This window comes from Acomys russatus, chromosome 1 (genome assembly GCF_903995435.1).
Source record: "Acomys russatus chromosome 1, mAcoRus1.1, whole genome shotgun sequence".
In the NCBI taxonomy this organism is placed as follows: Eukaryota; Metazoa; Chordata; class Mammalia; order Rodentia; family Muridae; genus Acomys; species Acomys russatus.
This window is the reverse complement of record NC_067137.1, coordinates 110,097,667-110,115,165: the sequence shown is the minus strand read 5'-3', so window position 1 is coordinate 110,115,165 and position 17,499 is coordinate 110,097,667. Positions and strand designations below refer to the sequence as shown.

Sequence of the window (17,499 nt, the reverse complement as noted above, 5' to 3'; positions counted from 1 at the left end):
ACTTGCCCCAGAATTACCTGCCTTCCCATAGACATTTATTGACCACCGTCAGGGCATTGAAGTCGAGACTCCGGAGCTGGATAAGTCTGGGTTCAAACTCTGCCTCTGTTAGTTGGTCCTTTCTATGGCCAAGGGGCTTCCCAAACCTCAGTCAGTGTCCTCCTTGTTGGATAACTATCTTCATCAACTGGTCATAATGACCAGACGAATTGGTGTTTCCTTATGAATCTTCCCTAAGCGTTAGGTGCTTTGGGCTTCATGAGGAACTCAATTCATTCTAGTTTGCCAGGATTTACTTTTTCGACTCTAACTGGCCTGCATTTCCTCCATGGTCGCTAGATACTGCCTTCTACTAATTTCAATGGGAGCTCTGGCTCTAGCAGGCCTTGTAGGGAGCTAGAAGTGGCCTAGGGGATTTGTTTTGTGCACTTTCCCGAGATACTGGGGCACTATTGCTCTTAGCTGGCTCTCAAAGCTGGGGCAGCCCCCTCTACCAAACCTAACAAACTTTGTCCCCTTGTCCTTTGGGGATCTGCTAAGCCGTGCTAATCCTACGAGTGTGATGAGATTTCACAGGGAAGAATGAAAATAGCCTAGTGCGTGCTCCCTGCCAGACGCCTGGCTTCTATTTAGCCTCTGCAGCAGAGGGCGAAGCCACAGCCCTTTGTGGGAGGAAAAAAACTTTCTGGGATTTCTGGAGTTGCAGATACTAAGACAAATCAGAGTGTAATGAGTTGGGGACCCTCCTTCACCCAGTAGGAGGCAGGGTGGGCTTGGAATTAACTTGCCTGGGGTATCTCTCCCACGTTGGTCCTCCCTGATCTGGTGATTTTAGGGCATGCTACCTCATCGTGCTCACCAGAGTAGCACTGAGATGCCATGCTCAGAGCTGTGATGTCCTAGTTCAGCATTTCATCTAAGAGCTTGCTCTGCTTGCCTAAGCTCCATGAGCTTCTTTCTTTCTTTTTTTTTTTTTTTTAATTTAAATTTTAATTTTAAAAATTCAGATAGTCATAGTACCTTCTTCTTAGGGTTGAAGTGGGATTATAGATGCGATATGTCAAACATTCAACATGGTAGTTGACACCCATTAGGCCTCAGGAACTGATAGATATCACTACTAATATCTAGTAAAGAAACTACTGGACACTGTAAACTACACACACACACACACACACACACACACACACACACACACACACACACACGCACGCACACACACAAAGGATGATATTTTGCCCTGATGGGCTGGGGCCAGAGTCCCCTGGTTTTTCTGTAAAGCTGGTGGAGGTTTGGATAAGACTGAAGAATGCTAACTCCAGTTAGGAGGCGTATTCTAAGTCCACTGACTCTTCACCCACGGCCAGGAGACAGCTCAGAGAGATTGGGAGAGGCTCCTTTCTTGGATTCAGAAAGCATTAGCTATGTGACGCATGGATTCTGCAAAGACACAGCAGCAGCCTCCTTCATGCCTTCACCCTCTCTGGGCGATCTGAGCCACCAGTGGTCTGTAAGTTACAAAGCAATCCGAGGACACCTCACACGGGGAAACCAGGGAGAGCGAGTTTTCGGGAAACAACAAATGCAAGAAAAACATGTTTTCTTTGGCATGCCTGTCGAATGAGGCGCAAACGGGGCCTGCATTGCCAAACTCTGTGTGCGATGAAGGGTTGGCTTTACTGGAATGTCTGCTCCTGTGTCAGCTGCCAAGGTCTATGCAGACTAATGGCAGTATTGCTGGGACAGTGCCGCCCCCAGCCTTCCTGTGCAGTATGGTTCTAGGCTGGCTAGAGATTGCTGTATCTCGTGTCCTAGGGGACATCTGAGGCATTGTCCCTGTGCTGCTACTTGCCACCCCAATAGAGCTAACCAAATGTCAATGGGTGATCTCATAGGGATCAGTAGATGTGATGAAGAACTGCATTGAAAACCTCATAGTATTGAAGTCATTGTCTCTTAGGAAAGAGTGAGCACTGGACATAGTCTGTGAAAATTCACACCAGCTATACCTTGTCACTCTCAGATATGGATGAGTGCAGCTTCTCCGAGTTCCTCTGTCAACACGAGTGTGTGAACCAGCCGGGCTCATACTTCTGCTCATGCCCTCCAGGCTACGTCCTATTGGAGGACAACCGGAGCTGCCAGGGTAAGCTGCCCAGAGGCACTGCATGGGGCTGACTCAGCTGGGCATCTGGGTGTCTTCTCCTGCGGAATCTTGTTGCTTCAGGAAGATGGCAGGGTTGGATGTGGTGGGGCCTCGTAGCTCTGGCCAGGGTGTCTGAATGGCTAACCCACCCTCTGGCCAGGACATGGGCTACTTATGTCTATAGTGAACTCTGTAGAGGCAGATGGCACTTTCTGAGGGCAGGTTTCAGTCTTGTCAGGCAGATAGATCTCTGAAACCCCAATAATGGTTACTTGGGACCTAACCAAGGCTTCTTGTAGCTAGGCTCCACTGAGGGATCAGTTTTGGCTCTCTCATGTTGCCTTGAAGGCAGCTTGTCCAGCTGCCTTCTATGACTCTCTAGAGATTGAATGCTGGGGGACCTCAGGTACCAAATGCTAGATCCCTCACAGAGTTCAGACCCTGAATATGAAAAGGCTAAGTCCTCTCCAGATGGGTATCCCTACACTACGGCTACTGGAAGGCTTGCAGAATGACCGCCCTATTATTAACCTTATCCCAATACCAAGCAATGGTGGCACTGGACATTAGAAATGTTACCTGAATTACTATAAACACGAGCCATCTGACTTACCTCATCTAGTCGTCACATTAAAGATAATAAAGACAAACAGATACAGTTACTTTTAATGCTATATTTTTTTTAAAGCAATAGGTCCAAACATTTTAGAGTTTTAATATATACTTAATATAAAGTCACTGATAAAACACTATAAATCTTTTTTTTTTTTTTTTTTTTTTTACTAAATCATAAAGATCTGGTGTCTACTTCCTGTTGCAAGAACATCTCAGTTTTCACTACCCACATTCTGAGTGTCCAATGACTGTGCAGAGCCGATGGCTGCCATGTTTGATAATATGATGCAGGGTGGCTCTCACCCTCATCTCACCCCCAGGGATAACACCATGTTTCTTCTCTGCCCTGCATTTCAGATATCAATGAATGTGAGCACCGAAACCACACGTGCACCCCGCTGCAGACTTGCTACAATCTACAAGGGGGCTTCAAATGTATTGACCCCACCCGCTGTGAAGAGCCTTATCTGCTGCTTAGCGATAAGTACGTCAAGGCTGGTCCTTGGGAAGTGGAAGGAGGAATGGACCTGGCTCAGGAGGCTGTCAGGATCTTACAAAGGCGGTTTTTCTGAGCTAAGGAGTCCAGAGATCTGGCCTGCTCCCTCCTTTATGCCCTCTATTGCTACTCCCATGCATGCCAGAGAGATAGGAAGACTATCTAGAAAGCTACCCGGAAGAGAGAGGCAGAGCTGATGAATCTGATTCTCCTACCAACGTACATTCTAGGTACACAAGGTCTTTTAGACATGAGCTTCTCAACCGTGGCACACAGAGCCTCCCTGGATGGTCTTGTTAGTGCATGCAGGCTCAGACGCAGGAGTGTAGTGCCAAGAGAGGGCTGTGGTTTTGCCTTTCTGGCAAGCCTCGAGTGAAATGAAGCTATCTTGACCAGGGGCTGCTGTGGGTGCTAAACTGTTGGGAGAATTCTGGAATCTTCAATGCCCAAGGGTAACTAGCTTGCTGAAGTCAAGGTTCTGAAGTCCTATAGGCAGACCAACTATGAAATCGCCACATGGCTGATAATAACAGTGAGAAGATGGCTTCGAGCAAAGGATGGCACTGGGGTGTGTTTCTGTGTTTCCTTTCTTTCCCTTTACCTCCCACCGCCCCCACCCCACTCACACCCCCTGCTGGTCCATCTCGGTATCTCCTCCTGAACGTACATGCACAGCATATAGCACACACATACACATCTGCCTTTTTCTCCTCAGCTACATGCCCCCCTCCCCCCCAGCAACTGCAAACCCTCACAGTGGAGATGAAGGACTGGGTCAGCCATCCCATTCTTCTCTCAAAAGAGGATTCAGCCTTACCAAGGTGATTCCTGCTGTGATTTAAAAAAAAAAAAAAAAAAAAAAGGACAAAGGAAGAGTATGAGGTCAGAACTGGGGGCTCTTTCGGAGGCATTGTCACTTGTAACCCATGAGCTGTGCCTCCAAGAAGTTCTTTAGAACAGGGACCTTCCAGTTTCTGGTTCCAAATCCCCAAGTAGCCCAGCAGAGCTTAGGCTGCTTTCCGTGCTTGGGTCCCTCTGGGTTTGTCACGCCAGCAACTGATCCTGTCCAACTGGAAGCCCTGAGTGGATGTTACCGGTGAAGCCTGTCCTGAAACAGCTTGGTAACTTCCTCCTTCTAAGGCCCATGTGATGGCCACCCTGTTTCAGCTCCAGGCCTGCTCTGGAATCACGTGCTCCTGCCAGCTGGAACAGGGCTTGCTCTCTACCTTGACCAACACCCAGCCGGCCCAGCCTCCCAGCCTTTGTGCACTTCCTGCCAGATGGAAGGCATTTCTTCCGTCTCCATCTGGCCAGACCCACCCCATCTTTCAGATCTCTGCTCAGCGCCCCTCTCCCAGCTGTTCCTGAGCCTCTTCAGCTGGGAGCCATCACTCTCTCTATCTCTCTCTCTCGATTTTCTTTTAGGAAACAATTATTTTCTCTCTGACATGTGACATTTTAATGTGATTGTTTTGGCACCAGGGATATTTTGACTTGGCTGTTGTGATGCAGCCTTAACAAAATGATACTTTGGTGATTCTTTGTAGCCTTCTGCTTTGTTAACTATTAGTGGTGTCCCTATTCTGTGCTAGGTGTTGTGGCTTTGCTCTTGTGGAGCTTAACGCTGTGTAGGAGAGGACACAGTAAAGAAACTGCCAACATGACCGCTCCATTAGAAGGAATGTTTTTTTTTGTTTTGTTTTGTTTTTTTTTTTAATTGTGAACAAGAGGCAGAAAATACCCAGAGACATCTGGAAGACCCCAGAACAGAGAGAAGAAAGAAACAGATTGGGCATGGCCAGGACTAGGGAAGCCAGAGAGTGGGAAAAAATAGTGGTGAGATAGTAAGAGCTAGTGAAAGGAGCAGGAAAAAGTGTGAGAGAATGTGAGAAAGCCTAGCACGGGGTGGACAGATCATTCAAAGAAAAAGTAGCTGCAGGGAGGGACTGAAAACCTGTTCCACAAGTTCCTGAGGAACACTGGCTCTTATCTAACCACCCGCAAGCCTTCCATGACCCAGCTTGAGCTCATTTCTGCCTATATGGACTTCCTGAGACCCACCGAAAGTGTAGAAGAGGAGAAAGACAGAAAAAAAATTGGCATATAAGCGAAAACATAAATGATAGAGTGGGTAAGGAATTTCTAGAAAAAAGAAAGAGGAAGTTGGACCTGTTCTGGGAATCTAAAGGCCTCGCTGAGAAAATGACCTTTGGATAGGGCAGGAAGTTGATTTGATATTAACTAAACAAGAGGCTGGAAGGGCAGAGGAACAGCAGGTGTGAGGGCAGTTGAGGCTGTAGGAACCACAAGAAGTTGAGCTCTTTCCCCATAGAAAGTGTCAAGAACAGCAGCCTGAGAAAGCTGGGGACAGGGAGGACAAACCCAGAAGGCTCACAGAGCCAGCCCATAGAGGCTAAAACTTGAATTCAGTTTTCATCCGGGCTTCACTAAGACCACTGAAGAGTGTGTAGGGGGCAGATGCAATCTGACTTAGTTTGACAAAGGATAGTCTGTTAGGAGGCCATCAGAGAGGTCCAGGTGAGAGAGGAGATATGGGACAGAGGGGCCAGCACTGAGGGGGTCAACGTTGTTGCTTTTAGGTCAGTGTTCCCTAATGTCCAGTCTACCTGCCAAGGTTGTCAGCTTTACTTCCAAACTAAATCCTAAGTCCAGATGCTTCTTTGTACCTGCCTACCTCCTGATGTGAATTCTGCTCCATAAGGGGACTCTCATGGAAAAGACATGGCTAAGCCAGCAGGTGTCTCTAACAGGCATTCCTTGGCAACAGATGGCTTTCTGTTAGGTTACGTTAGTCCTAGAGTTTGAAAGTATCTGCTTTGTATTAGAAATATTTGTGTTTAAATATTTGTTATTTCTCCTATCAGAAGGTGCATTGCTTGAGGGCATGATGTTACTTAATATGGAATTTCTGAAGTGCCCAGTGAGTTCCGAGCTCTTGTATATTGAATAAAAAGGTTTAATTATAGTTCACACATACTGAGCTGAGTGTAAAAGAGATGTAAAGTATCCCTGAGAACCATCAGTCTAAAATAATTTTTATTTTAAAATATTCTTTAAAATTTTAAATGTGTATGGGTATTTTGCCTACATATATATCTAGCTACCTTATGCATGTCTGATACCTGAAGAGGCAAGAAGAGAGCATCACATCACCCTGGGAATGGAGATATAGACACCCGTGAGCCGCCACATCTGGCAGTGGAGTGCAGATAGTTGGGAGCTGCCATGAGGGTGCTGGGAATTGAACCCGGGTCCTCTGGAAGAGCAACTAGTCTACTTAACTGCCGAAGCATCTCTCCAGCCTCCACTTTTAAATATTACTAATGAGTGTCCTTGACTGGGACATGACGGTTGTATAAGCATCATCACATGTCTAAATACACGACACATGTGAAGTATACAGGAGAAAATTTCTGACGGTCAGAGAGCCAACCAAATCCTTCAGTAGCCAGAATATCTGATGCCAGGGAACGCGACTGTCTAGGAAACAGATCTCACCAACATCCTAGAGAGCCTTCAGATTAGAACTGGAAGCAGAGATGTTTTGTAGTCAATCCACCTTATGGTAAGAATGACTTGGATTTGTTTTAAACTGAGGGAGTAAGCACAACGAATGCCTGGACAGGGTGTACCGAGCACTCACATGATTTCTCTCCTCCCAGCCGCTGTATGTGTCCCGCTGAGAACCCTGGCTGTAGAGACCAGCCGTTCACCATCCTGTTTCGGGACATGGATGTGGTATCAGGACGCTCGGTTCCTGCCGACATCTTCCAGATGCAAGCAACAACCCGCTACCCTGGTGCCTATTACATTTTCCAGATCAAATCTGGCAACGAGGGCCGAGAGTTCTATATGCGGGTAAGAGGGAGAGTGAACTGTGGCTGCCGTATTTAACAATGGCCACCATCTTTAACAAAGGCCGCTGTCTTCTTGTGTGTGTAGTACATGTATGTCTGTATGTTTTTTCACACACATGTCTAGGCCGGAGGTCAATGGTGACTGCCTTCAGTCTATTGCTCGCCTCCTTCTTTCTCTAGCACTCCCTACCTGCTGGTTTCTACCTCTAATAACAGCCTTGTGTGGTCTAGTCTATAATCGTGCTTCATGGGAAAATGTAAGAATAAGCTCAGGTGGGAAGTGTGGAAGGAAGGGAGGGGGTGGGAGGCCAGTGCTCTAGGACTCACTTCTGTCGCATTCTGCATGGTCTTCTGAGAGGTGTGTTTCCTTCATGTGTCTCAGGAGCCTCCTCTGTGAAATGAGGAGTTGGGCCATGGCACAGTCTTAGTTTCAAAACTGTGGAAGAGACCCCACCCTTTTCCTTACGCATCCATTCATTTACTGACTTGGCAAGTATAGTATATACCTATCATGCATGTTTAGAGGATGAGACTACAGCATTAAAAACCAAAACCAACCAACCAAACAAACCCAACCCACTCCAAATCGCCACTGTCATAGTACTTACATGCCAATAAAAAAGAAAACAAAGTATAGTTCTCAGGTGTGGACTCTACTGACTTTGCCTACACAGCAGGAATTGGCACCCTTAAAGTCTAAACTAAGTAAAATGAAATAAGAATGTCTTTCCTGGCAGTTGTCCCATTTCAAGTACTGTTTGGCACCTGTAGCCATAACATGGAATAGCTCAGATACGGAACACTGTAGAAAGCTTGAAAATAGTATAGCACACATCCTAAAATGTGTTTACTTCTTAAAATAAGTTATGTGCTTTTAATACCATGTGGAGGAATGCTGAGTGAATGTATCAACCGTCAATAAAGCACTGTTTAGCCAATCAGCTGGGCAGAAGGACAGGAAGGGGAAGGCGGGACTTCCTGGAGGGGGAGGAGAAAAGTTCGATGGTTGGGAGAGGAGGGAGGAGGGGGAGAGTTGATGAGGCATGGGAGAGAAATGGCCCTAGGATCATCAGAGTGGCAAGTGCTTGGGGTATAAGTATGCTATGAGGTTTAGAGTGGTTTGTTTAGTTTACAGGTAGATTTGTATCAGTTTAGATTTCTGCCCAGCGTAGAGCTGACGGACTAAGCTTCAGTCTCCCTGTGTCAGTTATTGTGTAGACCAAACAATACAAATTTAATGTGACAATACCATGCCATGCATATACCTTAAGTACCATGTTATGTATATGACTGGACTTCTCATCTCTTCTATTCCTGGAGGGATCCACCTCCTTTCAGACACTGATCTGGAACTATCTTTATCTGTTGTAGCATGCATGTAGCCTCTTGTCCTGGGAGAAGGTTCTAGAGCTTCATCTCCAAAGGACCTACTTCAGATGGTAAAGCCAGAGCATTATGTGCCTGAGGTCTTAGTGCTAGGAGGTAGAGACAGGTATCCCTGGAACCTACTGGCCAGCTAGCCTAGCTGAATTGGTGAGCTTTTGGCTCCATGAGAGACTCTATCTCAAAAAAGAAGTGGAGCCAGGCATGGCAGCACATACCTTTAGTCCCAGCACTCAGATTGCAGGGAAACAGCAGGTGAATCTCTGTGAGTTTGGGCTAGCCTGGTCTACATAGCAAGATCCCAGATCAGCCAGGCATGTAGTGAGATGTTGTCTCCGGGGGAGGGGAAAGGTAGAGAGTGATTAAGAAAGAAAAAGACAATTGATGTTGACCTCTGGTTTTACATGCATGTACACACATATGCATAGCACATACATGTACATGAGCACATATACACAAAAACATGTATACACACACACACACACACACACACACACACACACACACACACACACACACACACACACCAGTTAGGATATTCCCCTCTGTGGCTGTTGTAGCAAGTGGTTCAAAACCTGGTGGCTTAAGACAACAGAAATATTTTTCTTCATACTTTTGGAAACCAAAATGTCTGAAATTCTTTCTGCATCTACACCAAAGCGTTGTAGGGCTGTATATCCCATGTGAAGAGGAGAAGCATCTCCTGTGTCTTCTACATGACTACTACATGTCCTGTGTCTCAGCTAGGGTTTCTCTTGCTGTGATAAAGCACCATGACCAAAGCAAGTTGGCGTGGGGAAGGGTTTATTTGGCTTAACTTCCACATTATAGTCATTATTGGAGGAAGTCAGAACAGGAACTCAAACAAAGCAGGAGCCTAAAGACAGGGGCTGATGGAGAAGTCACAGAGGGGTACTGCTTATGGCTCACTCCTAATGGCTTTCTCAGCTGCTTTTTTTTTTTTTTTTTATAGAACCCAGGACCACCAGTCTAGGGATGGTGCCACCCATACTGAGCTTGCCTCTCTCTCCATAAATCACCAGTTAAGAAAATGCCCTATGTGTTTGCCTACAGCCCATCTTACGGAGGCACTTTCTCTCTGAAGCTCCCTTCTCTCCAATGATTCTTGCTTGTGTCAAGTTGACATCGAGCTAGCCAGCACATCCTCACCGTGGCCCACATCACTTCAGCTTCACTTACTCGTTTTCATTCTTGCCTACTCTTTTGCACACGGAAGAGTGCATGTTCTCTGCTGTGCTCTTACAGAGACTCTTGTGATTTGGCTTAGGAACAGCTATTTCCCTGGGTGCAAACTATGTCATCTTCAAAACTCTCTCTCTCTCTCTCTCTCTCTCTCTCTCTCTCTCTCTCTCTCTCTCTCTCTCTTTTTTCCTATAATATTTACATTTTTCCAGGATTGGGACCTCACTGCCTTTAGTGTCACAATTTGGCCTACTGAACCCAGGAGGCTGTAAATGAACCTCTAGAGTCACCATAGGGAGTTGTACTCAGAAAGATAGGCCTATAGATGTTTTACACACTTGACCTGACACCCATCCAAGGGTCTATGAGATAGCCCTATCTCTGAATTTCATGCCCCATCCCCATCCCTTGACAAGATCTTTCAATTCTTTCCTCTGGGGCTGTCAATCTCAAGGACTAGTATATTCTTACTAACGTTATCCACTATTAGTGCTATCCTAAGGGAATCAGGTCATGTGTGACTATCTGACTTGTGGAGCTGGTTTGGAGCTGTCTCAGAAGTGTGTGTGTGTGTGTGTGTGTGTGTGTGTGTGTGTGTGTGTGTGTGTCAGGGTGGGGTGGGGGGAGCTTACCCTCAAGGTAAGCCCAACCCCCCAGTGTCCTTCATCTAGAGACAGGAGTCCTAGTCCTGGGGTAAAGAGATCCCTCCCCCTTTAGGGACTTAAGACTCCATCATTGGTTCTGCTTGTCTCATTTTCACCTCCAACCCCAACCGGGTCAGGAGCTCTGTAGTGGCCACCTTTTTCTAGGCAACAGGTCACTCGTTTGAACAGCACCCACTAACCCTCCCCCCAGCCCCACCCCTGCCGCAGGCCTCCCTCCCACAGTCACTCTGGTGGCCAGCCTGAGAGGTGCCCAGGAATGAATGGTAGGAAAAGGAGATTGCCCTGTAGGTAGAATAGACAGGAGGGAGACTCCATCCTTCCATTCCTTAGAACTTCAGCTGGGCCCAGGCTGTGCACCAGCTAAGGAACACCGGACACCAAGCTCAAAGCTGCATGCAGTTTGCATCTCTCCAAGAAGACAGAGAAGGGCCTGCAAGCATTATCATTTGTATTCAGAAAAGACATAAAGGCAACAAAGGGACCTAGGCCTGCCATAAAATATGATCAAAGGGACTCAGGGATGGGGGAGGTAGCCAAGGTCCCTAAGACTGAGCCTGGGACCAAAACAAAGGCTTGGGGTGAGACTTGGGGGGAAGGCATGGCGGTTGAGAACAGGACACAGGGACTGGTGGAATAAATGGGCTCCTGAACACAAGGCTGTCCAGAGCTCAGGACCCTCCCAGGAGGCCACTCACCTGTGTTTGTTATGGCCAGGCTAAGCCCTGTTCCTTGGTCTTCTCTGGTTTTTCCCAGCCCTGAGATTGATCTTGGGCATGCTATCTAACTGCTCCTCAGTCTCAATTTCCTGATCTCTAGAGAAGATCCTAATGTTATTTGCTTTTGGATTAGCTGCAGAGTCATCCACTTAGCACAGCATCTGGGACACGGAATGACTGTGCGCAGGGCCGAAGGGCAGGAAACTGTCAGCCTCTTTGCCCGTTCTCTTCACTGCTGCCTCAAACCTGTGGACACCTAGGTGATATCTCAGCCTGCTCTGGAAAGACTCCAGGAACATACCTTGATGGCTGTCCTACTGTCTCATTCTCTTTAGCCCAACGCCTCATGACTGACACAGAAACCACAACCTCCAGTCTCCTTCAGTGTCAAGTTTCTGCCTGACCCTGGTACAGCCATCCATATAGTCATTTCCTTACCCGCCCACCTAGGCTAGCACTGCATTCTGGACTCTCCAGGGTTAGAGGTATAGATTGGTCAAAGGGTGAGGTGAACACAGACTCCATATTTTCATCACCGTAGCCAGGAGTCATGTCCCTTTCTGGGGCAGACACTCAAATTCTTGCTACATCATGTTGTTGTTTTCCACCTAGGGGTGTCCCACTGACCATTTCCCTGTGTGGGCAGTAAGATCTCCGGTTGGCTACTTGCCCCATCAAGCCTCTCTTTCTGGCAATATGATCCACACAGACTTTAAGTGGTGAGGCTGGCGGGTTGCCCCGCGACCTACCAGGCAGTCCTTACTCAGGACTTGCACATTCCTCTTTGGAATGCAGAGTATTTGGACTTACTCTTTGGATGTAGGGTCTCAGAAGAGCTTCTTGTAGAAAGAGAAAGCATTCAATAAGTATAATTATTATATAGACATTGCTGTTCCCACTGCTACTGTGACTGCAGTTGTAAGGAAGTCGCTACCTCCCAGAGCTTGGAGAAGTTGGGAATGCTACCCAGGGGCCTGGAGCATCAGGTAGCCATTCAGGCTCTCCCATACTGAGGATTATTGGTTGTTATAAGAAGCATTTGGGAGCAGCATTGCTTCAGTCAGCCGACAAGCTGTACACTCCTCCAATGACACATGCACACACACATATGCATACTTGCTTACAGGTGTACACACACACACACACACACACACACACACACACACAGGGATGCACGCACATGCATCTCCATAGGCATAGCCTCTGGGGCCCTGTTAGCAGTCTGTCAAGAGCTGAACCTTGGATGGAAACCTGTATTGTCGCTGGGGGCTTGAAGGTGCAGAAGAAACAGAAGGATTATAGGGTTTAGCCTGTGCCAGATCATGCCTAGTCCGTTGTAATAGATAGCAGGTGGGCTGTCTGCAGCTCACTCTGGGTCAATCCCACTCTCTCTCTTCAGTCACTCACTCATGTTCTTCTTGCACCTTCTTCACTTATGTGCAGATATGAGTCAGGCACTGAATTCAGACATACATAGGATATGGCTTCTGCCCAAGAATACACTCTGAAGTGGACACGAGGGACAAACTAATGAAGCCAAATACATGCCATGCAATGGTGGGAAATGGAGAGGTGGAGAGCCTGCTGATTGGAAACTAGCCTTTTAGCTTCAGATACCCTAGCATTGCACTGGTCTTATGACCTTATGGCACACAAGGCTCCTAGCTCTTAACACTCTGGTCCCAGAGGCAGTGTAGGACAAAAGTTGTAGCCAAACGACTGGCATCATATAAGCATCATTTTGGGGTGTGTGAGATCTTGGGGATCAAACCCAGGGCTTCATACACACTAAGCAAGTGCCCCCTCTATTGAGACACATCCCCAGCCTTATCACCATTGTTTTGAATCGGGGGTCACCAAAGCCATCAAATGACCAGGAGTCTTAGGGCAGGTGTTTTAGTACTGCCCTAAAATCTGAATTTGGTGGGCAGGCAGTCGCCTTCAGATATAGCAGGCATTTGAGCACTCACAGGTGCTGTGGGCAAGCCTTTTGCAGGGTGCAATTGCTTTGGCTTTGCCAGTCTGCACTCGATGACTTCCAAGGCTACTTGCAGATGGGAGGGCCCGGCCCTATTTCATACCTTCAAGACATTGTTTGAAAGTTTAGCTTGACAACTTCCCATTGGTCCACTCCCCATTCGGACACACACCTCCCCGGCAAATCATTCCCACAGGCATTTTCAGGTCAAGGTCCTTAACAACCGTGGCCTTTGTTGAAACAGTGAAACCTGACAAAATGAATGCCCATGTGGATGTCGTGCCATTTCCCTGCATGGCCATTCCTGCTGAAGTCTTGGCCCTGGGCTCTGGGGTTTTGAAAGGGCCGAGAAGGAAGTCTGAGAGATCCTCTGCACAAGGAGGTACATATTACGTGGATGCTGACGGGGACACCAAGAAGTCAGTGGCAGGAGGAAATTGCGTGGCTGTAACTGCTGATAGTCTGATGGACAAGGCAGGCTTAGTGCCTGGCCCACACTTGTCTGCCAGCCCCGCCTCTGTCATACCCGTGACCACTCTTGGAGGAGGGGCCAAACCTTAGGATTAGCCCTCCCTTTATGGAGACAAAGTAAATGCCTACTGAGCCTTTAACTGGGCCAAGTTCCTTGATTTCATGGAGCTTGCTCCTTTCCTTTTCTGGGTACTGCAGCTTCTAGGAAGTGATTATGCAGCCCGCCCATGTTTTCCCTCGTGCTATTTCCTCTGCAGACACCTTGTATCTGTCTATTGCATTGGCTCTGGGCACCTTTATTTAAGGCATGACAAGGGAGAAGACCCAAAGCCCATAGTCTCTTCTGATAATTGTTGAATAATGAGAAGGGGCTGAGGTTTGCAGCCAGGCAGAAAGCCCAAATGGAAGTCCCCAGCTCTACCCCTGCATGGCCCCAATCATGTAACTCATTAGGAATAATGAGATGTAACTTTAGGATAGTCCTTACAGAGGGCAGCTGCCCCCCCCCCCCCCCCCCCCAGGATCTGGTTGCGTTTAGGTCAGCGCTTTCCAATTGTCATGTGCCTGCCAATCACCTGGGATTCTGTTAAGCTACAGACTATGGCTCAGTAGATCTTGGATGGAGCCTGAGAGTCCACATTTCTAAGCAGTGGCACCATGCTGTGTTCTAGGGATGCAGAGATGGACCAAGGCCACAACATACACAATCATATACAGAGACACATTCTTTCTCTCAGTGTATAGTAATAATTCTTTCTCTCATGTGTAGTGAAAGGCCCTGTGGCAGAGTCTCATCTAGACTGGGGAGTCAGAGAAGGCCTGTCTTAGAAAAGGACCTTTTGGGTGAGATCTGCCAGGTAAAGAGTAGGTAAATCTGAGAAAGAGTTCAGCATCACTGAGGCGCCCAGGTGACTTTGGCTTCACTGACGCAGGCTAGACAGCATCCTTGTTCAGGCTGCTGTGCCACCAGCCACTCCTTTTGCTAACATCATATACATTCTAACTAGTGCCCCGTGGTTCTGTCCGCAGCAAACAGGGCCTATCAGTGCCACCCTGGTGATGACACGCCCCATCAAAGGGCCCCGAGACATCCAGCTGGACTTGGAGATGATCACCGTCAACACCGTCATCAACTTCAGAGGCAGCTCCGTGATCCGACTGCGGATATATGTGTCGCAGTATCCGTTCTAAGCCTTGGATAAGGCCTCTGACACTGCTTTTCACCAGCACCAAGGGACAGGAGGACAGAGGAAACCAGCAAGAATGAGAGCAAGACAGACTTTGAGGCTTTCCTGCTGCACATCTCCCTGGGGCATCAGCCCAGCATCCTGACCCCTACCTGTACCACTGTAGACGGTCACTCTGAAGGACATCCTGTCCCCAGTTCCCACGATGCAGTTACCCAAAAGTATTCTCCTTGGCCCCTGATGCGAGGTTGCCAGTGACTCTTCAGGTCCTTCCATTTATTTTCATCTTCTTTTCAAAGACAATAGATTAGGTTTGCTGGGGGTATAAGTCTTTGTTCAAAGACTGAGCGGCTTGTTCTTGCCTCTTCCTCCTCTTCCTCCATCTCTTGTTGCATTGCTGCTTTGCAAAAGTCCCCATGAGCTCATGAGGGATGCTGGGTATAGTTAGTTTGCTTCTTGCATGTGCTGAGAAGGTTATGGAAACACACCACAGCAGGATCTAAGGTTTTTTTGTTTTTTTGTTTTTTAAAAAGAGTCTATTTTAAAACCATGTCTAGTATTTTCAGCATAAAGGAAGTTTTAGTTGTCCTTAAAATTTGTATGACTGTTTAACCTCTACTTGTTCATTTTGAGTTTTTAAAGTGGTAGAATTCCTTCAAAAGGCCTCAGATACATGTTATATCCAGTCTTTCCAATGCCAGCCTTTCCCTCCATCTTAGTCCAGTTTTTATGAAGACCCCCTTCATGCTCTCTTAAGAGTTTTTACCCAGTCGGGTTGGAAGACAGAGGTATCCAGACTGATTAAATATTTGAAGAAAGCTTCTGTTTGGTTGATTTTGATCCCATGGATAATTTAGTGGTTGGGGTGGTTGGTTTTTAGTCTGTGCAGTGGCTTGGGAAGCTCTCTGAGGGATTGAAATGTCCTCCATAACTGAACAAAGATAGCAAAAGATGGGGGACCATGAAGTGAGGATGGTGGAGAAGTGAAAGTCATCCTCAACCTCAAGCTTTCTCATAGCTGTTCTCTTAGGTGATCAGTTGTGGGCACTCTCCACAGGCAGAGGGCAGAGGGCAGAGGGCAGAGGGCAGAGGGCAGAGGGCAGAGGGCAGAGGGCAGAGGGCAGAGGGCAGAGGGCAGAGGGCTGAGGGCAGAATGTATTCAAATCCCTGCAACCAGTGAGTGGCCTTTGACCCTGTGGAGAAGGAAATCTGATTAGGAAGGACTCATCTCTAGAAATTGATGTTATTGGCCTTGGGCAGGTTGTTAAAAGAGGGATAATAGCAGAGTTGATGATGCATTGTCAGAGACACTGGTATTGCCCAAGTGCTGGCTGTGCTGCCCTCAGCACCTGTGCAGTTTCCTCCAGAACTTTTCATCTTGTCATCCCTTTGCTGATCAGGAGCTCTGGATTTTTCCCAGGCAGAGGCAAAGAGCACAAGTTACAGAGAAGAGACCAGATTAGATGGCTTCCCTCACAGTCAGTCCCAGGAATGCATAGGAGGCAGCAGAAGGAGAAAAATGTGCTCCTTGAGACTCAAAGATGGAGCTGTAGGACCAGGCTGTGGAGGTTCCTATCCCACCCCTTGCTTCCAGGATACCCAGATCTGTACCCTGGACCTTAAGGTTAGTAGGCAATAGATTATTTGTATGTATGTGTGTGTGTGTGTGTGTGTGTGTGTGTGTGTGTGTGTGTGTTGTTTGTAGGCATAGACTGTTTCTTGTTTTGTTGTCTTTGTTTTTGCTTGTTTTTTTTTTTTTTTTTGAGAAAGGATCTTACTATGTAGCCCTGGTTGGACACAAACTCACTAGGTAGTGTAGGTTGGCCTCCGCTAACAAAGATCTGTTTTCATTTATGTCCTAGTGCTGGGATTAAAGGCACACACCACCACCAAAGGCACAGGCTCTCAGATTCTTCAGCAGAGGCAAAAAGGATGGCCAGTCACAGCTGAGCATCCCCAGCCTATCTTCTCACTCCCACAAAACCGTTCTGCTTCTTCTTCTTTTTTTTTTTTTCCTTAGTAAAACAGTCCATTCCAAACCATGTCCAACAATGAGCCTTCTGGCAGGCTCAGGGAGCATTAATAACACCCACCCAAGCGTCATAAAGGTTTCAGTTCGGAAGCTGGGAGAAAAAGACAGGTTCCTCCAGCTAGGCTCTCTGCAGAGCAAAGCACTCCTCAGTTCAGGCACCCTGGTTGTGAGGAGGCTTAGGAACGGGGGTGGGGCAGAGTAGAGATGTCGAGTGTGGACACTGACTGAGCAACCATTGACCCAGGCTCAGTACAGCATGGGCTAATTTCTTCCCATGACACACAGGCTGAGAAGCTTTGGCTCTCGTCCTTTCTGAAGCTGTTGGTTTCCAAGGTGTACTGTATATTTCAGACTATAAGATGCACCTGACCATAAGATGCATCCAGTTTTTAAAGCAATAAAACAAGTAAAACAATATAAACAGCAATTGAATCATAAGGTGCACCTTAATCCCCCCCCCCCCACACACACACTTTGGGGTGGGGGTCGGGGTGAAGTGCGTCTTATGGTCTGAAAAATATGGTACATTTGGAAGCAGACTCAAATCCCTAGGACTTACCTTTTAGTGGCTTCCTGCTTTTAAGAAAAAAGGCACCAGGAGGCTTCGCAAAAGCAGGCTCAGAGGGCCCCTTGGTCCTTGGATTGCTCTTTCAAAACATCACTGATGAGTTCAATTTAAATGAATAAGAAGCACATGTGATCAATTTAATTAAAATACACTCAGACCTA

The 17,499-nt window shown here is 47.3% G+C and overlaps 1 protein-coding gene across 2 annotated transcripts in view; it reads left to right on the top strand.

Moving 5' to 3' along the window:
• The window catches only part of Fbln5 (fibulin 5), a 72,232-nt gene extending 56,978 nt beyond the window's left edge, over positions 1–15,254 (top strand). For both annotated transcript variants that reach the window (XM_051150594.1, XM_051150588.1), the window contains exons 8-11: positions 2,024–2,146; positions 3,119–3,245; positions 6,941–7,136; positions 14,581–15,254. In XM_051150594.1, the coding sequence (XP_051006551.1) occupies positions 2,024–2,146; positions 3,119–3,245; positions 6,941–7,136; positions 14,581–14,742 (608 nt within the window). In that variant the 3' untranslated portion in view covers positions 14,743–15,254. The remainder of the gene's footprint in view (positions 1–2,023; positions 2,147–3,118; positions 3,246–6,940; positions 7,137–14,580) is intronic.
• The last annotated feature ends 2,245 nt before the right edge of the window (positions 15,255–17,499 follow it).